The 27,445-nt window shown below is 40.6% G+C and overlaps 1 protein-coding gene across 1 annotated transcript in view; it reads left to right on the plus strand.

Moving 5' to 3' along the window:
- Nucleotides 1-16,901: 16,901 nt before the first annotated feature.
- Nucleotides 16,902-27,445, plus strand: part of LOC137020177 (CUB and sushi domain-containing protein 1-like) — a 245,575-nt gene continuing 235,031 nt past the window's right edge. Inside the window, 1 exon segment of the mRNA XM_067385422.1 lies at nt 16,902-16,962. Within this exon segment, the coding sequence (XP_067241523.1) occupies nt 16,925-16,962 (38 nt within the window). The 5' untranslated portion in view covers nt 16,902-16,924.

A 27,445-nucleotide genomic window follows, 5' to 3' on the forward strand; every position in this document is an offset into this window, starting at 1 on the left:
TCATGTCGAACCATTTTCTTTTCACTTCTGGGGCTGTCCGATTAACAGATGAAACTCCATTAACAGCATCTGTAATATGTTGTCAAGCTTCCTTTTTTTAGGACCTGATACGCCACTATGTACGCTTGAAAATAAAATGTAGAGTTTTGAATGAACTTCTGATAATAAAACTTCAATTTCTGCATCTGAGAAATTTATCTTTTTCATTTGCTTTTGAGAAGACATGTTGAAATCCTTCGTTTGGTGTCATAATATGATGCCCATATATAGTTGTCAGTTGGATTTAATGGGCGGGATTTATGGTAATTGAGAATGAGCATGCACGCGCGTCCCATTTACGACACACACACATTTCACTATCACATCTGACGTTTACGAAGTATTTGTGAATCAGGAGAAGAGTTTTCGGGAAGGTCTCTTTACACGCAAATCACTCACATATTTACTCATATATTTACGAATATTTCATGAATGAGACCCATTCACTTCACACACTCATTGAACATGGGTTCATCAGTTTGGGGATGGCTCCATCTCCTCCCTCCTTCATGAATGGAACCTTGCCATTGGCTGCAGTCATTTGCTTCGCATGACGAGATCGGCGCTGCGAACCACCGCTGCTCAGGCGACTTGATGATGATGATGATGATGATGACTCATTATTGTGTAGTAATTTTAGAGGTTTAGGTTTAATATTGTGCTATCTCCTGACGCACCTGTTATCCAGCAAACATAAGGAGTGAATGCGTCTGCTGAATATTTTTCTTATTCAGTAGAATTTGTTTTTCATTTTTCAGCTTCAGGCACATTCCTACTGAGCACGACCAGAGCATAGGCCTGTTTCTGAAAGTCTGGCACTCTTTCGTAGGAACTAGTGCTGCACCGATACTAAATATACCGATAGCCTATATTGTTCAGAATGATATCTGTGGATATCGATAGCTTGATTTTCTTAAGGAAAAAAAATGCTGCCACTTGAACTGAGGCACTATCTGTCACGTCACATTTAATGCCATTTATTGTTTGAATTTTGTGATAAAATAGACAGAATTTGAAATTCAGGACTTTTTTTTTTCTTATTAGAAGTAACAAAGCACGAGGGATTGTTGTTTGGGAGGCATGGTACAAATAACTTTTGGTGTAGGGACCTGGCAACCCTGGTTTGAACTACAGGTGATTCATGGTTTCAAATAGAGCCTGCTTTAACACATTTTTCCACCCTCTTTTGATTGACAGGACATAATCAGCCCTGATCATCTGCTTTTTTTAAACAATCGGCCAATGGCCAATAGTGAAAATATTTGCTTTTATTGTCTGATACAGATTATTGGCTGATACATCAGTGCATCCTTAGCAGGAATGCATCTGTATAATGCATGGATTACAACAAAAGCATTTTAAAATTACAACAGGTGGGCCCACCTACTGCATGCCAATATAACATACATTTTCATTAAAATGTTTCCCACTTTATATTAGGTTGCCTTAACTGCTATGTACTTACATTAAAAAATAAGTACAATATACTAATTGTGTTCATATTGTATTGCAAAACACATTTGCTGCTATTGAGGTGGGATATGGGCAAGGACAGGTTTGATGGTATGGGTAGGTTTAAGGGTGGGTTAAGGTGTAACGGATGGATCAACAGTGTAATTACAATTGTAATTACAGAAATTAATTATAGATATAATTACATGCAGGTCATTTTTAAAATATAAGTACAATGTAAAAACATGTATGTACACAAGAAGTGCATTGTATCAAATTAATTTGAATGTAAGTGCATAGTAGTTAAGGCCACCTAATATAGTGGGACCGTTTTATTAAATAAATTTAGTTACACTTTATTTTACAGTGCCATTGTTACACGTTACATGTAGTTACTGTAGTAATAATAGAAATTATGCATAATTGCATGTAATTAACCCTGAACCAAGCCCTCACCTTAACCCTAAACCTATAGCAAGTACATGCAGTTAATTATTACTCAGTACTTAAATGTATAATTACATTGCAATACTGACACCTTAACATAAAGTGTAAAATCATAAATTTATTAAGCTTCATCTTTCTGCTAGAAAATAGTCCTTGATATGTAAATGCTAATAGTTGGCCTCAATGAGTGCTGTAAAGTGATGAACAGGTGTTTTAAAGGGTTAGTCCACCCAAAAATGAAAATAATGTCATTTATTACTTACCTCCACACCCGTAAGACCTTCGTTAATCTTCGGAACACAAATTAAGATATTTTAATTGAAATCCGATGGCTCTGTGAAGCCTCCATAGGGAGCAATGACACTTGCTCTCTCAAGATCCATAAAGGTACTAAAAACATATTTAAATCAGTTCATGTGAGACAATGGTTCAATATTAATATTATAAAGCGATGAGAATATTTTTGGTGCGCCAAAAAACAAAACAAAATAACGACTTATTTAGTGATGCCCAATTCCAAAACACTGCTTCAGGAAGATTCGGAGCACAAATGAATCAGTGTATAAATAATAATAATATCAGTGTAATAAATAACATTTTTTATCCATGATCAGATACTCAATGAGGAATGTGAATAAAACAAACAAACAAAAAAAGAGAGACATTTTTTTTAAAATTCTACATTCAAATGTCGTCAAATTGGCCTTCACATTTGATTAATCAGATAATAAATCAAATATTTACCAAACTCCCCCTGAATCCCGCACAGGGGGCTACATTGTCAATTTGAAAATATGATTAATGAAAATAGCTATTCCAGTAGACTAGGATCTCAGTGAGCAGACATTTCCACAACGAATTATTCTAGATTAAATCAATTGCAAGTCCTAAATGCTTAAAATAGAGCAGCAGACAGACAACATTTTCGTAGGCTTGGATGCTCCATCCTGCGTCTACTGGGACACAGCTTTTTCACTGGAGCTGAGCGCATTATGAGCGCAAAACCATAAATATGAATGTACAGTTGTGCCAAAAAGAGCTATAACTGTTGATGCATCTTGTTCCAACTAAGCCATGTCAGCCGAGGACACAATTTTGAGGTGATTTAAATAACATACCAAGTAAACCATGTTTGTTTAATTTTGAATTTAAATATCTGTTTAATTCTGCTAATGACATTGCTAAAAACTCATTAGTAGATGCATCCAAATGAGACACTAATATATAAAGGGCTGACTCAATTAAACATCCTCCAAAATCCAATTTCCTCAATGTGGACTCTTTTAAATTTGCCGGGAGGGTATTGGCAGGACATATCCTGCAGGTATCATTCTACTTCCAAAACAAGATTTGGCCAAAAACACTAGTCAAAAGAATTTGTGTTCCAAAAAAAAGCTGGTGCCTATAGCCTTCATCCTAACTGAAATCAAACTTCAATTTGAGTAATTTCGAATGTCCTACAGTGTTCATGAGTCACAATACAAATAGCATTTTTCACACAAAATGCACTGGAAACTTGACTCAGAAGTTACTTAAACACTTTGGCGTTAGCATGTTGCTAAGCTAACAGCTTTATGTGTGTGTATGCTGCCCTAGAATTTGGATAAAAAAAGTTATCTTACCTACCTTTTGGAACATCTTTGATTCAGGAGTATGCTTATGATACCTTAAAATGCTGCCTAATAATCAGTTCACTTATATTTATTTTTGGTCTAGTAAATTCTGTGAAAACATATTATTCAGTGTTTTCATTTTTCTTTCCGTTCTATCCAGTTAAGAACAGTTGGGGAAAGTTACTTTTTAAAGTAATGCATTACAATATTGTAACACAGTTTGTAGATACAGGAAGGAGGAGACGTTTACCAGCGAACGTTCAAACAAACTTTAATATATAAAATAAACAAAGAACAAAATGAAAGTAAAGCCGGCAGTCCCTCACGGACGACTGCTGGCCACACAAACATAATAAAACACAACATAAAATCCAGGCCTGGTTCTCTCTCATCCTTCACTGTCGTCGCTCCACTTTTATGCTTCTGGAGCTCCTCCGTGAGAGATTTGAGACGGGTGCAACACACAGCTGATGCTTGTTAACACTTGCGCCGTTCCCTCACGGCTCCCCCCCACCCTGCTCATCACAAATATTGTGTTGATCCCTAAAAATGTAACTAATTGCGTTACTTACTTTTTATGGAAAGTAATGTGTTATGTTGCACAGTAGAGGGCACAGCACAAACAAACTTTTCAGCTGTGCTGCCATTCTGAATTGCAGAAGAATAGGATGAAGAATAGGAAAAAGTGTTGATGCTCTACATTATTATTAATAATAATAATAGTAAAAGAAACACAAAAATTATGTTTATCTAAAGTAATTTTTGCTTATTAGCAAGGTTGAATTGGATCACCGTAGGTCAGCAGTAAAGGCATTGGTTAATAAAGTGAGATTAAATACATAAAGTATTTAACATATTTAATTATTGCAGTTTGCATTTTACTGTTTTACTGAATTGGTTTTGTGCAAGTGAGATGAGTAAATGCATGCTCACATTTAGAACTACAATACCCATCATGTTTACACAGCACACACAATGCCTCAGCACCTTACTCACAATTTCTGTCAAGATGGGGACAGGAGAGGTGTCAATCAGTAAATGAGAAAACAAAGTAACTTACGTTCCCTTTCAGTCGGTCACGTTCGACGTACGTCAGTAGTGACCGACGAACTGGGATATCGCTAGAGAGCCCCTATCAGCTTCGAGAGAACTAAAACAAGCCAATGGAATTGGCGTGCGATATTTGCATAATGCGCACCTCCCCTAACAGGTGGATATAAAAGGGGGGCAGATGCAATCGCACTCTGTCTTTCGCTTCGGAGCCTACCTGGTGTCCTGCGGCTGTTTGAACTTCAAGCCTCTGAAGAAGTTTCGGCGCTTGTGTTGGTGTGACGACGCCTGCAGCGAGGTCTTGAGTTGGAGTGAGCCGGGTGGAAACATCTACTGTTTTCCCAGCGTTCCGCTGTAATTCCACTGGTTGGTCTGCGATTTGGTCTGGTTCCTCCTGTGTTTTTCTAAACACGTCGTGACGCTCCCTGTGTGTCTCGACACAAAAGAGCTGAAGTTTCCCCTTCTAAAAGAGCTTCACAGACAGACACTGCGTCTTTTTCAAGATGTCATTCTGTCTGTGCGTTTCTGGAGGCGGTCGTTTCCTATCCTCTCTGACGGCCACGATCATTTTCTCTCATGTCTGCTTAGCGTGCTGAGACTGTGTTTGTGGGTGGTCATATTTTCTTATGGAAATATGTCCACGTCGGCGCGTTGTTTGCTTGCCTTTCTCGTAAGGGCTTGAGCGCTCAGCGCGCCGTGTGCCGTTGAATTGCCACGGCAACCCTGCGCGCTGTCTGGCGCTCTAGATGCACGGTCGAGACTCGGCTGCCTTTAAAGAGGTGGAGTCCCCTCACTTATTCCCCGATCTAGTTATTTTTCTGAATCAGAAAAGTGCTACTTTGGTTAATAAGCCTGGGTGACCAGAGGATCACAGTGGGGCAATACCCGCCGAGTCATTCTCCGTGGGCCCCCCACTCCTCTAGTGCATCGCAAACATGTTGTGACTATGTTCGCGGTGCCCAGGGTGCCGTATGTCGTCCAGTTGGGCGGCCACGTTCACTGTCCAACATGGCTGGTAGCTTCTGCATGTGTTGCTGGTCCTCCTTAAAATAAATATGGAGGACCTAACATCTTAGTCAGGGCTCCAGCAGAGGATCAGATGTCGACTGCTCCATTGGAGAGAGTATTGTTGGGCTCTGAACATGAAGATGAGGCTGAGCGTCCCACGGTTGTGGTGTGCTCATGCCGAATCGGATTCAGACTTGGCAACCATGCTTTCTGGGGGTGTCGTGCGACGCATACTCACCTTGCCCCGCCCCCTGGCTTAGCCCGGATGTGCATGAAAAAACTTGGCAGTTTGTGGCCTTTTTTGGTGTTAATATGGAACGCCAAGAGGGTCATAATCTGCACTACAAGTTTTTTCTCTCTCACTACCCCCTAGGGTGGGGTGGCAGTGCTACGGGCACACCACCTCTGCCCTGCATGAGTCTTGGCCCCTGGCAAGTCTGTGGTAGGTCAAAGCACTCATTGCATGTGGGTAGTTCTGAGTCGGGGTTGAGCTACGCAGGATGCAAATCATAGCGCATCGCATCGCTCCCTCCCCCGGAGGAGGGCCGGGTGGAGAATTGGTCTGTTCCGCCGCTGGCTCTCCGGAGTCCAGCGGTACCCACTAAGAACTGTTTTCCGATCCTCTACGTCCCAAGAGTGTGGCTGGCGGTGTGCAGCGCCCCGCGTTGCTACTCCCAGCCCCCTCTCACCTTGCCAGCAGGTGTCAGTGTGTTGGTGCAGGCCGCGCCCCGTGTGCCGTCTCCCATACGCACTGCTACCTCGCAGAGTCTGATCACACTCTGGGCTGCTACCACGCCGCCCGAGTCGGGTCCCCGTACTCTGGTTCGCTGCCCCACCCCCGGTACGTCTGTGGTGCGTTTGGTTCTGCTGGCTCGGTGTCCGGAGGCCTGGTTAGTGCCCCCAGCCCGTTCCGCTGGCTCATTCGTACTATCAGACTCGGCTATGCGATTCAGTTCGCCCGGTGTCCTCCGGCGTCCAGGGGTGTCCACTTCACTTAGGTGTCGTTGGACATTGCACCTGTTCTCCGAGTGGAGATTGCTGTCCTCCTGGCGAGGGATACAATCGAGCCGGTCCCTCCAGCCGATTTGAAGTCAGGTTCAGCCCTACTTCATTGTACCCTAAAGGGCGGTGGGCTATGGCCAATCCTGGATCTGCGCGTCTTGAACCGGTACCTTCAGGCTGCCGTTTAAGGTGCTCATGCAGAAGCGCATTTTCGAGTGCGTCCGTCCCGGGGTTTGGTTTGCAGCATTCGACCTGAAGGATGCATACTTTCATGTCTCGATTCTGCGCTCGGGTCGAGCATGTCAGTACAAACTCCTACCCTTCGGGCTGGCCCTGTCGCTCCACGCCTTACACGGTTGCGGAGGTGGCCATTATTCCCCTCAAGGAACAGGGCGTTCGCATTCCCGACTGCCTCGACGACTGGTTGTTCCTGGCCAGCTCGCGAAGCAGTTGTGCGTACACAGGGAGATGGTTTAGCTCACCTCAGCATGTTGGGTCTTTGGGTCAGCTGGGACAAGAGCAAACTCACCCCCGGGCAGAGGATCTCTTTTCTCAGTCTCGAGCTAGACTCGGTCGCCCGGATTGTGCGCCTCTCTGAGGAGCGCGTCCAGTCGGTGTTGAACTGCCTGAGTTCGCTCAAGCGCAGGACGGCGGCCCCACTGAAAGACTTCAGAGGCTCCTGGGGCATGTGGCATCTGCAGCCGCGTTCACGCCGCTCAGGTTGCTCCATATGAGGCCGCTTCAACACCGGCTCCGCGACTGGGTCCCGAGATGGCCGTGGCAGCGCAGCACGCTCAGTGTCCTCGTGACACGGAGCTGTCGCCCTACCCTCATCCGGTGGTCGGACCCATTGGTCCTGCGGGCGGGAGTGCCCCTTGGACGCTGTGGTCCACACAGATGCCTCTACCACCGGATGGGGGGCCATGTACAACGGGCATGCAGTTTCGGGTCTTGGACGGGGCCTCGACTGCATTGGCATATCAATTGCCTCGAGTTGCTAGCAGTATGTCTTGCACTGGGCCGCTTCAAGGAGTTGCTGTCAGACAAGCACGTACTGGTCCGTTCGGACAAGCACTGCGGCCGTTGCTTACATCAACCATCAGGCTGGTCTACGCTCCTGTCGCATATCACAACTCGCCTGCCATCTCTTGCTATGGAGTCAGAAGCATCTGAGGTCGCTTCAGGCCACTCATGTCCCAGGTGTGCTTAACCATGCAGCCTACGAGCTCTTACGGCAGCCTCCACTTGCGGGCAAGTGGCGGCTCCATCCCCCAGGTCCAGCTGATCTGGCACTACTTCGGCGAGGCCCAGGTAGTCCTGTTGCCTCCCCAGGAACTGCCCTCGGCCAGTGGTTTTCCCTGACCGGCGAGTTGCTCGGCATGGATACCCTGGCACTCAGCTGGCCCCGGGGCCTACACAATATGCGTTTTCCCCCAGTGAGCCTTCTCGCACAGCTCCTGTGCTAGGTCAGGGAGGATGAGGAGCAGGTCTTGTTAGTGGCTCCATATTGGTCACTCGGACCCGGGTTTCGGACCTAATGCTCCTCACGACAGCCCCTCCTTGGCCGATTCCTCTGAGGAAGGACCTCCTGACTCAGAGATGGGGCTTCCTATGGCACCCGCGTCCCGACCCGTGGAACCTCCACGTGTGGTCCCTGGACGGGATGTGGAGGTTCTGGGTGATCTCCCGCAGGCGGTCGTAGACACCATCACTTCCGCTAGAGCTCCTTCACGAGGAGCCTCTATGCGTTGAAGTGGAACCTATTCGTTGAATGGTGTTCCTCTCGCAAGACGAGAGGACCCCCGATCATGCTCGGTCAGATCTGTGCTTTCCTTCCTGCAAGAGGGCTTGGAGCGAAGGCTGTCTCCCTCCACCCTCAAGGTGTATGTTGCCGCTTCGCTGCACATCTCCATGCAGTTGATGGCAAGCCCTGGGGAAACACGGTCTGATCATCAGGTTCCTGAGGGGGGCGAGGGGACTGAATCCTCCTCGCCCACCCTCCTTACCCTCTAGGGATCTCACCTTAGTTCTTAGCTAACTTCGGCGTCATCCCTTGAGCCTTTGCAATTAGTCGAGTTAAAAGTACTGTCTCTTAGACCGTCCTCCTGGTTGCATTGGCCTCATGTTAAGAGGGTAGGGGACCTGCACGCATTTTCGGTCGACGAATCGTGCCTGGAATTTGGGCCTGGGGATTCTCACGTCTTCCTGAGACCCCGGCCTGGATATGTGCCCAAGGTTCCTACCACTCCCTTCAGAGATCAGGTAGTGAACCTGCAAGCGCTGTCTTCGGAGGAGGCAGACCCAGCCCTAGCTTCGCTCTGTCCAGTTCGCGCCCTGCGTGTTTATGTGGATAGAACTTGAAGCTTAGGACCTCAGATCAGCTCTTTGTCTGTTACGGAGACCAGCAGAAGGGAAAGGCTGTCTCCAAGCAGAGGATGGCCCACTGGTTAGTGGATGCCATCGCCCTGGCTTATGTTCCCAGGGTGTGCCTTGCCCGTTCGGGTTGAGAGCCCACTCCACCTGAGGAGTGGCCTCTTCCTGGGCGCTGGCTCATGGCGCCTCGCTGACAGATTGTAGAGCTGTGGGCTGGGCGACACCCAACACGTTTGCTAGGGTTTTTAGCTTACGTGTAAGCTGGTTCTTCCCGTGTACTCGCTTCCACCAGCCGGTAGACGCGTTGAACCTGTGCTCGTGTCGGCTTGCAATGCCACTCCCGCCCCCTGGGCCGGATATGTGCATCTGTTGACTCCAGTCGTGTTCCCCGTTCGGTGAACCCTGTCGAGTTCCTCCACCTCCACCTTTGGCTCGGGCATTGCGGAGTGTCTGATGCCAGACCAACATCCATCTTCGATGTTGTCTGTTGGTTGGGTTCCATATGTTGCAATCCCTCTACATGAGTGATTCCATATGTGTATTGTCCAAGGTTACTCCCTACGGTGAGCCCGTGTCTTTCCCTTAGCAGAGCTTCTGCTTCTCCTGTCAGATGAGTCTCCCCCTTCTCAGGTGGAGCCATCCCAGGGACTCATATGCGTTCTGCCCTGCGGGCCAGTCCATATGTTTTCCATGTAAATTCCTTCCCCTCTGGGTAGGTAGTGGTTTCCGCAGCGTTCCTTCCGGGTTCGCTTCCCCAGTGTAGTCTAGTTTACTTAGTGGGTATATCGGAACAGCAGTAGACTTCCCGGCGTAAGCTCGCCCCCTTCTCCGTCCCCTTGGTGCGACGGGCGGCTAGAGCCTGCGCTGGGCACTGGAAGGGGTTTCGTAACTGTGGCGTTTTAGTTGGGATCCCAATTCGTCGGTCACTACTGACATACGTCGAACGTGACCGACTGAAAGGGAATGTCTCGGTTACGTATGTAACCCTTGTTCCCTGAAGGAGGGAACGGAGACGTACGTCCCGTCGCCACAGTTTCTGTACCCTCGCTGCAGTGCGGACACTGGTTGTCTCCTCAGCGAAAAACAGAGTGCGATTGCATCTGCCCCCCTTTTATATCCACCTGTTAGGGGAGGTGCGCATTATGCAAATATCGCACGCCAATTCCATTGGCTTGTTTTAGTTCTCTCGAAGCTGATAGGGGCTCTCTAGCGATATCCCAATTCGTCGGTCACTACTGACGTACGTCTCCGTTCCCTCCTTCAGGGAACGAGGGTTACATACGTAACCGAGACGTTATATATTTGAAAAAATAACTCAGATATTTTGCTGTAAATGTAAAATGAGTTGCTTTAATAGTTACTAGTTACAACTAATCTGATTACGTAACTGGCATTGCTTGTAATGCTTTACCTCAACACTGTTAAGAACCAATTCCATCAAGAAAGACAGAATTCTAAAACATTCTGCAGCAGTTTTATCAGTGAATGCAACAGAATCAACATTCAGCTTTTAAATGTCAGCTCTAGATTTAGATGTGTAAGTTGCCACAGGGGTTATATAACATCTATGCCAATTCCTCTAGGCACCTCTCATATTTGGAGGATCACAATGATTCTTTGAAAATAGAAACGGTTTCTTCAAGAACCCTCCCATGACTCATAAAGCTTGTAAATCGAAGTCAACAGAGATTTTTATATGAACATGTTCATCAAATTACACTACTGTGTCAGCAGTACACCTTTTTTTATAACATATATGTAGGATTGTATCAAAGTAGGTAAAAATGGCCTATCAACAAAGTCTGATCTTCATACATTTTTTTTTAAATAAATATTTAATAGTGTATGAAATGAAAATTTAATTAGGCCTAACTAAATTTAGATAGGACTTGTTCACCCCAAAATGACTCTTCAACACGCTGTTTTAAAAAAAAAAAAATAAACACCATCATTAGGCACAATCAAAAGTCCATATAACAGTCCTTGTAAGTCTTCTGAAGTCATGTGATAGCTTTGTGTGAGAAACAGACTATAAATTTAAGCCTTTATTTGTTGAAAATGTCTGGCTTAACTTGTCAACGCATTAATCTAAATGTGAAGAATTCGATTGCAGCGCTTCATATATGATGATGCGGTGGCCTAGCAGTTCCAGGCATGTTGAACTTTGGTGCTTATGTGGGAAATGCAGGATTGAATCTGGTCTGTAGCAATTCAAATATTATTATTATATTTTTTTTTTTGTCACTACTGTCTCGATTGGATGTATTAATTGTTTTGAAATATGCGTTGTGCTTACCTGTGTAAAAGGTGCCACCATAATAAATATCTTAATATCTTAACACAGTTATTCCAACTCTGATGGGATACAGCACGGTCAGCCCTAACATTTTTGGGGCCCTAAGCAAATTTAAAAATGGGGACCCCTACCTACGCTTTAACTAACCACCCTCTTTCACCCAAAGCATATGTCCTTCACTGACACTTTATTTTAAAATGCTACCAAATTTTCTATTTATATTTATCTTTGATGATATACAAATTACAATTTTAACCTTTGCGTCAGAGAAATGTATCAAAATTTTGTGAGATTAATGTTAAAAAAGAGTTACATAGTGTAGCTTTAAGAAAGTAAATAGGCTCAAGATACATTTTTCTTTTCTTTCACTATAGAATTGGATGTTTCTGGGAAAAAAAAAGAAAAAAAAAAAACAGAAAACACAGAAAAGAGTCAAGATTACACAACACTGCAATTTTTCACTCACTTTTTTTTTGCATAGATTCTGTTTGAACAGTTGACACGGATGAACAGAGCACATTCATGTTGTGATTGTGTTGTCAACATGAAATACCTTCAAACGGCATCATGATCACAGAAGCGCACGACTAACGTGAGGGTTTCTCCGCAGTCCCATGCACAAGTGCTGGGCCAGCTTCAGATGTGCATGCTTCATAGCGAAGACAGACACCTCAAGAGCTTAGCTCAGTCTGTGTATGATGATGAAAAGAACAAACAGAGAAGAGTGAAAGGCACAGCTTGATGCAGAAACTTACTTCTGACCTGTTTTCCTGTCTTCTGTTCCAGTTCTACCAAGTCACACATGTGGAAATCCAGGGTTGATACCCAGAGGGATTATCCACGGGACCAGATACAACGTCGGCGACAAGATCCGCTACAGTTGTGTGATGGGATATGTTTTGGAGGGGCACGCAGTGCTCACGTGTATAGTGAGCCCAGGAAGTGGTGCATCATGGGATTTCCCAGCTCCATTTTGTAGAGGTAAGATGCTCTATGCTTACATGGACGGATGGGTTAAAAAGCCTTTGCTTTGGAATACTGTGGCTACAATACATGTGCTGTAGTATATAGTATACTTTACTGGATGATCCAAACATGCAATATATCAAAAGAAAGGTCTGAGCCTCTGCTTAAAAACAAAAGAAGAAGAAGAATTCTTTATTATTTATTTATTTATTTATTTATTTATTTATTTTTATTATTATTATTATTAACACTTAAATGTGAATTTTGTACAAAAAGCTGAGAAAATCACATTTTTGTCAAAGACTACATCCGGATTGGTTCGAAAATGATGTTCAAAACATAGATTGGAGTAGATTGAGTCCATCAACACCCCTAAAGCTCATACAGTCCTATATTTGGTCATGGGTCAACATTTCATTCAGTTTTAATTTATATGCTGTTTAATGTTTGATGATTTTTTGTTCATGTGTGCAATCAATGCTTTTATCGCTTGTTTCTGCTTCTTTTTCACCTGTGTTAATCCAGAGATTCTGTACTCTTTTAGAAGGTGCTTAATAGCGTATAACAGTGAAAACATAGATTGCTGGACATTTCCATCAATGGCTAGGAAGCATTGTGACATAAATTACAGAAATTCCATCAATGGCGGGGAAAGAGTTAAGATCAACAATATAGACAGCGACAGGTATATAAAGGCCAATTCACACCGCACCAACAACAGCCAACAAACGCCAACAAACTCGTCTGTTGGAGTTTGTTGGATCAGTGTGATACCCCTGTTGGCGTCTGTTGGCGCTGGTCGAAGTTGGTTTTCACCCGACTGAACATGTTTAATCGGCGTTTGTCGGGTCGTGGAATGTCTGCGCGGTGTGAACAGTTTTCCAACAAACGGCAACAAACTCTGACGTAATTTGACCTGATCACGAACCGTTGCCATGACGATGAGGCAAGTCCCCTGCATAGACAGCTGTTTGATCACGCCCGCGCCTCACGCACACACAACAAAGTACTGGAAACGTGACATTGCAGCTTGTTCGTTATAAAAAATAAAATACAGTTAAAAATAAAAATATACAAAAGTTACAATAGTCCATAGTGCAATCCGTGCCATTCAGCAAGAGCAGCTGCGAGAGGTAATGACGTTATAACCACCATGAGAGCAATGCAGGTTTACCTTCAGTTTCGTTTTTTAATAATTCCTTTTGGCTTGTTTAGCTACATGGTTTTATATGCTTATGGGTCTCGTTAATAAAAAGGGTCGCGCTAAAAAAAGTTTAAAAACCGGTGTATACCAACCGCACCGCAATAGGTTACAATCAGATCGATGGCTACAGCACTTCGGATTTCAGGTTAGTATTTTTGTTTTGCCTCAATACTTTAATACAATGAAAATATGTATGATACTATATTATTAATGTAATAAACTTGCCTGACAATATTGTTAACATGGTTACATATGTAGTTGTGAAATTTTCCCAGTCAGACGTCACTCGTTTGTAGGTGTTTGTTGGGGCGGTGTGAACATGACAGTTTTTTCTCATAGAATTCTAAATCCAACGACCAACTTGTTCATCGGCGTTTGTTGGTGCGGTGTGAATTGGCCTTTAGGCTATTGTCCCTTTAAGACACAGATGTAATATACTGACAAACATCCGATTTTCTCCCAATGTGTAGTTTACTTAACGCACAACTGACTGTGTTTACAAGCATACTTGCCGTTATTGTCATTTTGACATCATTTTGTGTGTGTTTCTCCATCCATTCAATCATGATAAGATGCGAAAGAGAAGTCTATTGAGAAGTCTATTGTTGAGCACTGAATTGTTTTGTTTTTTACTTTTTTATTTTTTAAACTGTAATCTTATATGCCTATTAAAATAGCTAAAATTGCTAAAAATGTAATATTGTTTTACTAATTTGACTTTTTTTTTTTTTTTTTTTTTACTTTTTTCAAGCTGAAGGATCATGTGGGGGAACGTTAAGAGGAACAACAGGGACAATATCAAGTCCACACTTTCCTTCAGAGTATGAGAACAATGCTGACTGCACGTGGAGTATTCTAGCAGAGCCAGGAGACACCATTGCCCTAGTCTTCACAGACTTCCAACTAGAAGACAGATATGACTTCCTAGAGATCAGTGGCACAGAAGCACCGTCAATATGGTGAGTGAACTGGCCTCTGTATTGCATTACTTCAAAATCTGTTCTCATCTTAGTCCCATGTTGAGCAGCATCATCATAGGATCCTTTTCATACAAGCAGTAAGCGGAGTAAATCTTTTTGTAGCTCTATTCAGACAGGAATTGCTTCATAAATGAGATTTGAGCTACAATTGTTAATAGAGTGACACCTGCGATTATATATACTGACTCAGATGGGATTGGGATCTCTGTAGTTATTACCAGGGTGGCCGTGGGTCCTTAAAAAGTCTTAAATTCAGATTCAATCTATCTCAAATATTTTTCGTCGCATTACCGCAAACATTTCTATAGTCTGACAGACCTAATGACTGATCACTGGACAGAAGATTTTTATTTTTTTTTCGTCCTCACGTGATAAAACCGACTAGCCTGGACGGGACTCCTTCCTTTCTGTTTACGGACGTGACATAATGACGCACAAATGAACTGCTGCATGCTCGAATTTCCCGCGGAAATCCACCATGTCGCTCTTATTATAAAACATTATTACAAGCTTACCATTGTGAATCGAGACAAGATAATTAGATAGTTTTGAACCCTGGCTGGTTATGTACTTGCTCAAAAATTGATTTTGGATAATTTTTAACCAAAAAAAGTTACAGACTGCAGCTTTAACTTGTTCATATCTGTTTACACCCTGATTACTAGTGGGAATGTGTATTGGCTGGATGTGCATTTACAGAACATGAATTGCTCTGTGTACAAGCATAACAAAAACCCATTAAGACATATATATATATATATATATATATATATATATATATATATATATATATATATATATATATATATATATATATATATATATAATTTTGTAAAAAAAAAAAAAAAAAGAATTATGGCATAAAACTATTTTTAAAAAATAACACTATTTATAGCACTATAAGGTTTAACACCTTTTATATTAGGTCACAAATCAAATAAACAAATTTGTGGTATTGAGCATGTGAACTTTTATAAAAGGTCAGATGTTCTTGCAATCATTGAATAGGGGTGTGCAGCGGAGCCAATATCTGTATCTGTAGCTATCACAACATAATTTGTATCTCTATTCTGATAAAACCAGAAGTCCATCAAATTACATGAGAATCTAATTCTTTCCTCTTCATAATTTTCATTTAACAATTATGCCTTGTAAACTCATACAAATATTTTGTTTAATTATAATTAAGAATAACAAATCTTTAAATATCTTCTAATACAATAATACTAAATGTTATATAAATGTAGAAAAAAAAAAAAAAAAAAAAAAAACTTTATTCTTTTATTTTTATTTATAGCTTATAGAACATGAAAGTTAAAAGAAAATGAAAATTGCTAAAACAACTTTTTATATGCATCTCAATGCAAGGATACATAAATGCTTGTTGGCTCCAGAAGAGAGTGAGACAGAGAAACATAATGTGTATCATACCTTACAAGGTTTAAAACATTTAAATATACAAATCAGATATTAGAAAATGGGTATTATGTAGCCTAGTATCTTAGTTGATATTACTCTTGGCAAAGCTCTGATTTCTGAAAGATGCGCAGAGACAGCAGCATGGCTATAGTGTATTGATTTTAGAGGTTCGTGTACAGTATAATATTGTGCTATCCCCTGGCTCACCTGTTATTCAGCAAACATGAGTGAATGTGTCTGCCGAATATTTTTCCTATTATTTGGTAGAATTCATTATTTTGTTTTTTTACACAGAAATTTGTCAGAAAGTTGTAGCATTTGATGAAGGTCAAAATAAACAAGGAAAAGAAATGTACCCCATACAGAGAAATTCTGATCTGGACAGGACTTGGTTTGACTTGAAGGACGAGTTAGCATAAAAACAGAACTTAAGCCTTTTCATTTTATAGAGACAAGAAAAAAAAAATGGATGTTCGATTCTGATGGGATTAAAGGAATTGTTCATACAAACATGAAAGGTTTTTTATTTATTCACCCTCATGTCAAACCCAATAACTGTTTTTCAAGACAAACAAAAACCAGACATTTTAAGAACCTTTATGCTGCTTTTTCCCATACATTGACAGTTCATAGTGTCAAGGGACTGTCAAGCTCCAAGGCAGAAAACACCATAAAAGTAGTCTACATGACACTTGCACTATATTCCAAGTCTTCTGAAGTCTTATGGAAGCTGTGTGAGAAGAACAGAATGAAATGTATGTTTTCATACATTGGATGTATATATGTATCATTTTATAAATTATCATTTATTATAAAGTGTTTTTTTTTTTTTTTTTTTGTGTGTGTTTGTGTGTGTGTGTGTGTGTGTGTGTGTGTGTGTGTGTGTGTGTGTGTGTGTGCGCGCACGTGTGTGTGTGTGTGTGTGTGCGTGTGTGTGTGTGTTGGAGAAATGTACACAAATTCACCTAAACTCCACATGGTAAACTAGTCTCACGGGAAAAGGGCTTTGTCTGTCTTACAGGTATTGATCTAGAGCAGGTGTTCCCAAACTTTTCAGCCCACGAGCCCCAAAATAATGATGCCAGTGACTCGCAACTCCCACTATCCTAGGAGGTGATTAAAGTATACAATGTTGTGCGCAATGCACATGCACTAACATCTGTTTCACACATACTCTGTTTGCAGTGCACATTTTCTTTCTGTGCCTATATTAACTGATTAGAGCGTTCACACTGCACATGGATATGGTCCTGCAGTGCGTTTCCATGAGTGGTGCGTCTGCAGCAGTGCAGCGATCATTTACACGCCGAGTCTATTTTTGCTGTGCTGCACAGCGCTGAATTAAAACAACAGCGCACTGTTCCCATTAAAATAAACATGTATTGACGCAAAAAAAAAATAATAATAATAATAATAATTTCACCATAGATGCATATAATTTAAAGTCTCTTTTACACAGTTTACACATGGCTTTTTTGCCTCGGGTAAAGCAAGGAAACGGACACATTACCAGGCATTTAGGTGAACAACGAGACATAAACGATAGCACTCGTCTCTTCGTGAATGTGGATAAACAAAGTTCTTTATGACCTGAGGGATTTCTTGTAAAAAGATTTAAAAGGAAAGAAAAGACAAGAGTCGCCTGTTTTGATCTATTTTAAGTTTACTTTAAAATGTTTGTGATTTTAACATAAAGCCTATGTTTAAATGTTTTGCCACTTGCATGAGCAACATAATATAAATATAAAGTATACAAAGATAATCGCAATGCTGACATGCCATGTTCAGTAACAAATTTTGGATTTGAAATAAAAATAAGTAAATGTTGTGGTTGTAACAAAAAAAGCCATGAATCAGTTGCGCATTGCAAATGCGACATTTGTGAAAGCACAATAGCGCATGCTGCATCATACTGCAAAGGCATGACAGTGGTGCTCCTCCGCTCTCCTCCGCTGGTCTCCCTGCATTGTCTTTTTTGGTCGATATTAACCAACGTTTCATTTCGACAAAAATAATATCCAAAGCTTAAAGCCTAAAGAATTATCTACATGCACATGTCTGAATGCTGTAAACTGACCTGCTGCAACTGATGCTGTTGCTAATATGTCATTAATCTGTCGTAATCACCTCAGGAGTCACGGTCAAGGGGAAGGGAAATCAAAAGGTTGATGGCTTTTTTATTTGCATGTTGTTGTTTTTTTTTTTGTTTTTTTTGTTTTTTTTTTTATTTAACTACTATTTTTAGTATTTTGTTACAATTATTGATAAAATATGCTATTTCTAATCGTTTAATTTTTTCATTTTTTTTTTATTATTATATTATCTCGCGACACCTCCCTCGCTGTCTCGCTACCCCCACTTTGGGAACTACTGATCTAGAGTACACTCAGATGGAAATGAGATGCCATTGATCTCATTGATTATTTAGGGAACATATCACTTTCTCTGTGACTCTTTGAATTTGTCCCTGCAGCTGTCAACTTGATGATTGCCACTCGATGTTTAAATGCTTTCCCTTGTTTTCTCTCCTCATCTGTTTCTATCTGCCTCCTTTCATCAGATGCTCTGTTTTCAAAGGTTTGCATTTGTGACCAAATTGTAAATCGCAGTCTAGTACTAGAGTAGTGTACAGAAGGCTCTGCCTGAACTCTATTAACTTCAAGCTCTGTGAGTAAACATGTCCTCGCTCTTGACATGTGGAGCATTGATGCTGTGTAGTCGCACAGGCACCCTCGCAAATAATTTGCTTTTCCTCTTCACTGAAACACAAGCTTGAAATTACACAAACTTGCTGTAAGAAAGAAATGACATTACTTCACTGGGCTGGTGATGAAATAACAGAGGAAGGTATTTACACTGCATCAGAAAGGCAATATCAGGATGTTTATTCTTACTATAAACAGCAGCAGAATATTTGCATGTAGCATAAATAGGAATCTCATGCTGTATATAATCCATATATAATGTGAATGGTTATGTTGAACTTTGCAAGGAACATCAACAAAATTGTTGGCATGATGCCAAACTGATTCTGAGGCAGTAAATGCAACGCTTTGGCATTTTTTAATTACTCATTGTTTCAGTTGGTCTGATGCTCTCAGCCATGCTTGCATGACTCATTGTGCCTTTTTTGTGCTCTTTATATGTGCTCTCCCAAGAATCCCATATGAAGGATTATAAAGTACTTTTCTGCTCTGGGCTGCCAAAAACATTTCAATAAAACTACTGTATGTAAGAAGAAATATCATGCATGTTTGACTATTTCATGTAAGGTACACACACTCTTAGTTGTCCCTTGCTTGTAAATGCAATAATGCAAAGACATCAGAGACTGGAAAAGTATACTGTAGGTGATGTGCTGTGCTATTGAGGCTGTTTTTCCTGTCCAAGAGGATGTCTGAGAGCTTTGAGGTCATGTGACACAGGGGTGAAGACAATGCAGCAAGTTATTCTAACCTCAGAGGCACAGCTATGACATTTCACAAACAGGTCCGCTATAGTTTCATATGGATTACTGAAGCACTGGCTCAGTGAGCAGCCTCTAGGCCGAGTCTCTTCCATGACATTCAAAAGCATTTTCAGTATTGATCCCATTTCAGTGGCATTAAAAAGAAACCCTGGCCAGTTTTTTAAATGGGATGAGCAGTATATTTTGACGGCAGAAATCTCGCTGCATATATTTTGAGATGCCAAATCAATCAAAACGACTCCAAAAGGGCAGTGAGTACTTATTCCCTGATCGATGTTCGGTCTGATGCTGTTGAATGTTATGGGTGGCACTATGCGTGTTTATGTCTTAGAGTCATTGCAGTGTTCCGATTATTTGATTTGTTACTCCATAGCCTGTGTTTTTTGCTTTATAGTAGAACTAAAGCAACAATTACATCACCCTGTAGCCCAAGACTGGTTGCCCACTGAAACTAAGCAGGGTTGAGCCTGGTCAGTACCTTGATGGGAGACCTCCTGGGAAAACTAGGTTGCTGCTGGAAGAGGTGTTAGTGAGGCCAGCAGGGGGTGCTCACCCTGTGGTCTGTGTGGGTCCTAATGCTCCGTTATAGTAATGGGGACACTGTACTGTCAAAAACTGTACTGTCCTTCGGATGAGACATTAAACCGAGGTCCTAACTCTCTGTGGTCATTAAAAAGGACTATTTGGTGAGGCTGTCAAAGGCTTCACGGAGAGATGTATCATGATGCAGACGCAGTCCCAAACCATGCAACACTTGCACTTTTTTTTCTTAATAAGAAACAGCGCTGCTGCCCAGCCAACACGATCTTGCTCTTCCTCGAGTCAGCATCCCACCAAAGTCCCCTCCAACACTGTTTTGGCTCCATTGAAGACACCTAAGTGGTCTGTGAAGCTGTGTTTCCATGGCCTAAGCATAAGCCTCTGCTGAACCCACAGGAACCACATCCTAGCAGAAAGACACTGGGACAGCAGCAGAACTCCAGCAGGACTGGGACTGCTCCCCAAAAGAGCTTGTCTAGAGTTGTTCAATGTATTGCCCTCTATTTCTGCCATTTGCTGGATGAGGGAGGATGAGTTCAATGCTTTGTGTTTGCAATCCAGTCATGCCAGTGCATGGTGTTAAAGACGATACAGTTCAGCTATACAATCCAGTTTGTAAAGCGACTGCCTCGTTTCAGCTGTGGTCTGTGTGCGGTTCACCAGCGGGATGTGTACATACAGGAATCCAAAACTTTCTTGCGAAAGGTGCGACAGAGATTATTGCAAATGGCAAGAGTCAAACAGGGTTTTGTAGTAGTTATTTCCTTGTTCCAAAGAAGAGCGATTTGTTCAAAACCTTTCGGTGGAGGCATAAAGTGGATGTGAGCCAAATCGTTGTGTTGCCAGTCAAGACTAACTGATTCATGATTTATTATTGATTTATTACCAAATGCCAAATTCAGCATTTTGGTGCATTGGGCAGGCAATGATAATAATAATAATAATAATAATAATAATAATAATAATAATAAAAAACTGGCCAGATCAATCAAATTCTCCCAGTGTTCCCGATGGCCAATTCGGATCTGTTCCCAACCCCAGTTATGAAGAGCTTGTGCAACCTTCACTGTTCATACCATGGTATACAACCATATAGTATATGGCTGTTTTGTTATAAACTGGTGATGCCATCGTGAACATTACTCCTACAGCTTGGTGTTATTTTCTACACTCTGCCCACAGGGGCTAGTTCAGGTTCTCTGACAATAATGCTCTGTGAACACTGTATCTGTCATGTCTAGTTTTGGGTTTTGATTGTGTTCATGTCTTTTATTTTATATTCATGTTCACTGTCATGGTTCTTGTTGTCATGTAATTCCCTTAATTTGTCCAACCTTGATCAGCGCTGCAGCCGCCTTACGATCACATGTGCCATCAAAGTACGGTGATAGCTGTAAGAGGTCAGGCGCTGCAGTTGCTCAAAATCGACGACACACATTGATGACGACACACTTTATTCTCATTGGTCAGATTCTGTGATGACAAGGACAACGTTTGTTGTGTGTTTTTTTTTCTTAGACAAGTTCCTGTATTTAACCAATCTTGATATTGAATATCTGATATTCAAAACATGGGAATTTCAACCACATCCACTTCTTCGGCTACAATCAAGGCAAAAATCGCGTGGTCTGCCATGAATGACGTTGGTTCAGCACACTACGGAATGCCTGAAGTGTCCAACCTGACGGCCTTTTCTGTACAGATCTCGCCAGCCAGTCGCAGGCTAGTGTAGTTCATCTCGAACAAGCCCATTGGTTGATTTAGTCATGTGGTTTCTCAGTTCTGTTTTGTGATTGGGTCATTGTCTTGATTGTTCACAGGTGTTCCTTGTTATGAAATTAGTCTTTGTGTATAAATAGCCCTCATTTATAGCCCTTACCATTGTATCTGGTCTAGCTCAAAATTAAACCCTGCGGCTCGTGACGACACATTGATGTCCTAAGACCACCTTTTGTGTGAGAAACCAAGCAGTATTTATCCAACTGCCTAGTGCATCCGGTTGGTGAGGTCTGAACGCGCTCTGACCAGGGGCGTAGCAACCGGGGGGGACGGGGGGGACACGTCCCCCGCACTTTTAGAAACAGGTGATTCTGACCCCTGCTATTTTTTATTTTTTTGGATCCAGCGTGAATATTTCCGGCACCGGCAGTGTTCTCTGATTTGTTACTTAGATTTGAGTGAACTAACATTCAGCCAATCACAGAGCGAATCATCTCTTGGGCGCGTCTGCTATGAGCTTCAAATCTCTTGTTGCTGTTGTGAGTTTTCGTTAGTTCATTCACTTTGCTATTAGGCTGTCTGGGATAAAATGCACCCCAGAAAAAAGCAAAGGACGATTACATCCTTTTTTCAAACACACACTGTAAGTATGTTACAGTATGTCGCGATGACACGAATCACGCGATAAAGTTTTCATGTTATGATTTAAACTAACTGTTACTGTAACGTCAAAAGACAACAGAACCCGTATGGACCTCGTCACGTCGCGCCGGATTCAGTGTGTTAAATGCTCTCCTACTTGTCGTTTTGTATAAAAGCGTCTGCTAAATGAGACGTAACAAATTATTGGTTTCTTCTGTCTTTTGTTGCCTACGTGCTGCTCGCGGAGTAGAATTATCCTTTCACAATAAATCAAAATTGTTTTGCACCGAATATCTTAAAATACTTTATCAAATTTAAAATATATATATTTTTATACTTTATGTAAATATTATACTTTATGTCCTAACTGGTCTGTAGGAAAGGCAGGCTGTGACGTCACTGACAGAGAGAGGGGACAGTTGCTCAACCTCTCCAGAATGTGTACAGGTGCGATTTGTATAAAAAGAGCAGATTGACTATTTTAAGGCAGTGTTTTCTTAATTGGAACTGCTTGCCAAAATTTTAAGGAATTACACATCAATTTAATTCCTTAAAACAAAAGATCAACCATCAATCACCTTTATTTAGTGATTTTAATAATACAGATTGTGTCAAAGCACTGAACAGTATCAAATAGGAGAATAGAGTAATTTATAATGACAAGATTAAACACTGAATTTCCAGTTTAAGGCATTTTATTATTGAATGCAGAGACGTCATTGTCTAGGTCAGCTCATTTTAAATAGGATCTGTGTAATCAAATCAACGATAATCGCTAGAAAAAAAGATAACATTTTCTATTTTATGTTCAAACTGTTAAATAAAATTAGTTTTATGTATAAAGGCTGTGTGTTCCAATAGTGTTAACTACTGTATTAATTAATGTATAATTATAATTATATTAATTAATGTATAATTCAGTTTGGAAGTTTTGATTAAAAATCTCACTTCGATCTTGAAAATATTAAAAACTTGTAAATACATTGATTTAGGTTCTATTGATATATTTTCATAAAATGTATGCTGTATAAAATTACTGTAGATGTAATCTGTATACTCATTTAACACAACTATTAAGAAGTAAGAATAGTTATTGTTCAAATGTAGTGTAACTGAAATATTTTAAATATCATAAAATATCTTTATCTAAATAAAGTATAGATGGTCTCACATTGGTCTCAAAGTCCTGCAGTATATTTTTAAATTTTGAGGATGATTTCACAAAAATACGTTCCTGTAAGCTATCACGGCATGTTCCCAAAATTGCCACTAGGGTGCTGTAAAATGCCAATCGGTATTCTATTTAGAATTTATTATTATGAATATCAGCTTTGGGTCACATCACCATACAGCTGTCCCCCCCACTTTTAAAATGGCTGCTACGCCCCTGGCTCTGACAACGGAAGTGGAGTCTCGTAATCACTGAAGTATAAGCGTGAGGGATCACTTCCGTCATCAGAACGTGTTTTCAGACACAATTTCAGACACATTTTTGTTTCTCAGCTCTTTTGGCTTTTGGTCTGATATGCATTTTGGACTGTTAGACCTTATATAGACAGGTGTGTGTCTTTCTAAATCATGTCATATATATGCCGATGTCTGATAATGTACATGTTGATGACTAGAAATTGATGACTAGCTGATTCTATTTTGTTGACTTGAATGATGACTTGAGGAGAGGTGTGCTGTTACTTTTATAAACGACTAGACTTTAACCTTAGACTTAAAATCCTTAAAATCTCATCCTTACTTAGGAGGGACTCGATTCATATATACAATTGGGAATCTGAATGACACAAGACACTTGTGGGTGAGCTTTTTAGGGCAAGTAAGCAACTAACTAACAAACCACACAGAACAACCCAGCAACCACTTAACAATGCTTTTTGCTCTTAATTTGTATGCATAAGTAGATTATACTTTAGCAGACAAATTAAATAATTACATTAATTTGTATGACAATTAATCCCCAGGCAAAACTTCATGACAGCCCTATCATTAATAAAACAACTGCAGGCTGTTAAATTATTGTTTATACCAGGGGCTTTCAAACTGGCGTCTGGGGACCCCAAGGGGTCCTTAGGGAAGTTTGAGGGTGGTCTATGGAAAAGTTCTGAGAAAAACAGAGCAGTAAAGTGTACAAACAAACAAATCATTAAATAAATAAATAAATAACTGATTAAAATAAATAACATTTAACACATTACTATAATGATAAATAGATTATGACTCAAAAATCAATTTTGTACAATTGTAAATATATGTTTTTATGTCACAAACACGACTCTGCCTGGAATTCATTTGTGGATCGCATCCTGTACATTTGCCGGTGGCTTTCTGTGAATTTGTGAATCAGCGCACGCATTTGTGGATTTTGAAACATCCGGATTTGCACACAAATTCACAATGAATTGGACTCCACTCACCATCTACTCAAGCCACATCGTAGCATGTTCTTGCTACAAACAATACTGTTTTGTTTTAAAATCAGGGCCGTCTCACCTTGAAATAAATTAGCTCATTCATCTGCACTGGCTCAAATAGGAAGTAAGGTCAATAAAAAAGAAATTAATGCCAGACAGAGTTGTGTTATAAAACTATGTCCATAAAAAAAAAACAAAAAAAAAACAAACAAAAAAAAAACAATAATAATAATAATAATCATGTTTCGCAATATTTTATTTGCAAATGTCATTTTAATTATTTTTTAATTCAATTCAAATTTTTATCTAGAAATAAAAAAACAATTCTAGCCCCATATAAGCCAACAGATATTTAAGTAGACTTGAGGGAATGGGCTTGGTTGAGAGATGGACAGCTGACAGGCAGATTTGAAAGCTAATGTTTAGAGTACCTCATCTTCGGACTAAACCTATTGATTACTTTGACTTCTGCAAAGCAATTTCCAGAGCAAAGGACTGACAGACAGACACTGGCTGACCTCTCATTTCAAGTTTTGTCGATTAGGAGGAAAAAACTCAGGTGTCTCTTCTGTCAGTGTCAAATTGTGCACAAAAATAAATGAAGTGAGACTGAGCATTACAGTGATTTTACCACTACACTGTGTATATGCAAGCGGATTTGAACACTGTTTGTCCAGTCAGATGTTGCAGATCCACACCCTCTGTCCCTGGGGTCCGTTCTTCGTACGTCACTAACTCAGTTAGCTGGATTTGATTGATGACGATTTGGCATGATCTTGGATTGTTTGGTTCTTCAACACTCATCCTGGACTTGCTGTCATAGCAACAGGTCCATAAGCTTAAACCTGCTTGGGAGCAGGCTTATTTCATGTAAACATAAACATTCGATGGCATCTTTTTAAGCTGAGGTGATGCTTAAAGTCTGTCCCATCCACTGCTACTTACTTACAAGCGTACCCTAATGTGAACCAGGGACAATAACAATGATTTGAAAAATAAATTTGCAAATAATATTATAATGTTGTGTAGTCTATCATAATATAGACACAGCCAGTTTTATTTGTTGAGAAATTTATTTGTGAGGGAATAATTACCTAATAATTTTACTGGAGTCTAACACACATGATGTAGGCTACAGTTAGTCTATGCTGTGCTGCATTAATTGGAACCGTGACAGCTATTATGGGAGTGACTTGATGCAGCACATGAGATGCAGATAACTTGATCTTGACCCTTAAGAGACTTTAAATAATGCTGTCACGTAACAAATCTGCTTCGAATGTAAAATAAATTAATTGCTAATTACAACATTGAAATAAAAATGTAAAGCCTGTACAAATACTATAAATTAGGAATCATGTTACAAAACAAAAACAACAACAACAACAAAAAAACAGTGCATTTATTTCATTTATCTATTATAACTTTTATGTCGTTTTGGTTGCTTGGCTGATTTCTTATAAAGGTTCAGAGATTTGTCAAGTTTTTCGTCAGGTGTCTTTTCTTTTTTTTTCTTTTTTTTTGATGTCACTACGTTGCTGTCTTGACGCCAGCCAATTGCTACATTGCTGATCGTGGTTTCGAGTATCGATACATCCGCCCTTTTCGGGGTACACAAGAACATGCAGTAATCTCAGAAAACTTAATATTCCAACATATTAAACAACTTAAATATTTTAATCCAGTCCGCAAATTCGTTTGAAGAACCATAGAGTTCAGTTATCAGAATTAGAAGATCTAACATCTGTCAAATCATCTCAGATGTATTAAGTGAGGTACGAAGAATGGACCCCTGATGTGTATCTTTTCTCATTTATTTATTTTCCAGACAGACTGTCATCCGATATAGAGCCATATTGCACATAATCACAAGTGTGATTTTTTTTTTTTTTCTTAAAAAAAACAAAAGAACAAACAAAAGCTCTTGTGTGCAGAACTGTTTCTTCCGCCACAGATTCATATCTCAATTTGACAGTTTTGAGAATTGAGCCCAAGCCTCTGTTACTAATTTGAAAACTTTATAACTAGCAATGATGGCTTGGGCTGCTTCAGTGAAGCTATTGGTGTATAGTATTACTGAGTAAAGTATTATGAGAAATAAAGAGGGAGAGAGAGAGCATGTGATTAACTGTGTCTGGTCTAGCTTTCATTCTCTAGGTCAAGTCATATATTCGTGAAAATAATAAATCAGTTTTCCATGTCTGTGTGCGCTGATGAAAGTGATATTTTTGTCATTGCTTTCTTTCAACAGGGATTTCACATGACAGGCATCAGCGCTGGCCAATGCATTGATCTCTGTGAAAGTGAAGCAACAGATTCAGTGTTAGCCCTGTGCAAAGTTCAAATAATCTCTGATTAAAAGCTTGTTTCATTTCTGAATGAATCAGCATATTTGAATTGACTGAATGTTCTACTAACTCTAGTAGACAGTCTCTAAAGACAGCCCTTTGTCGCCACCTAGTATATGTATATATTCATATCCGTTCTCAGCAGTTGAGCCAAGCTTAAATGCTAATCTCTTATGTTTTCTCCTGTGCCTAGTTTTGTTCGTTATTGGATTGCCTTCTTTATTTTGCTGCTATTTTGGATCCATCTTCATCCCTCAGTCCGCCGTAACACATAATGAGTTGCTTTTGTGTTTGATAGGCACATTCGGCAGTAAACTAACAGCAGCAACAACGAAATTAACCAGTTTAATCATCAAAAATAAACCAGAGATTAGTAAACCAGAGTAAACCATTACCATTACCACTATCCACAAAAACTAAGTCATTAATACTGTTCAAATGCATTTTTTTTTTTT

Source organism: Chanodichthys erythropterus, chromosome 5 (genome assembly GCF_024489055.1).
Source record: "Chanodichthys erythropterus isolate Z2021 chromosome 5, ASM2448905v1, whole genome shotgun sequence".
NCBI classification, from domain to species: Eukaryota; Metazoa; Chordata; class Actinopteri; order Cypriniformes; family Xenocyprididae; genus Chanodichthys; species Chanodichthys erythropterus.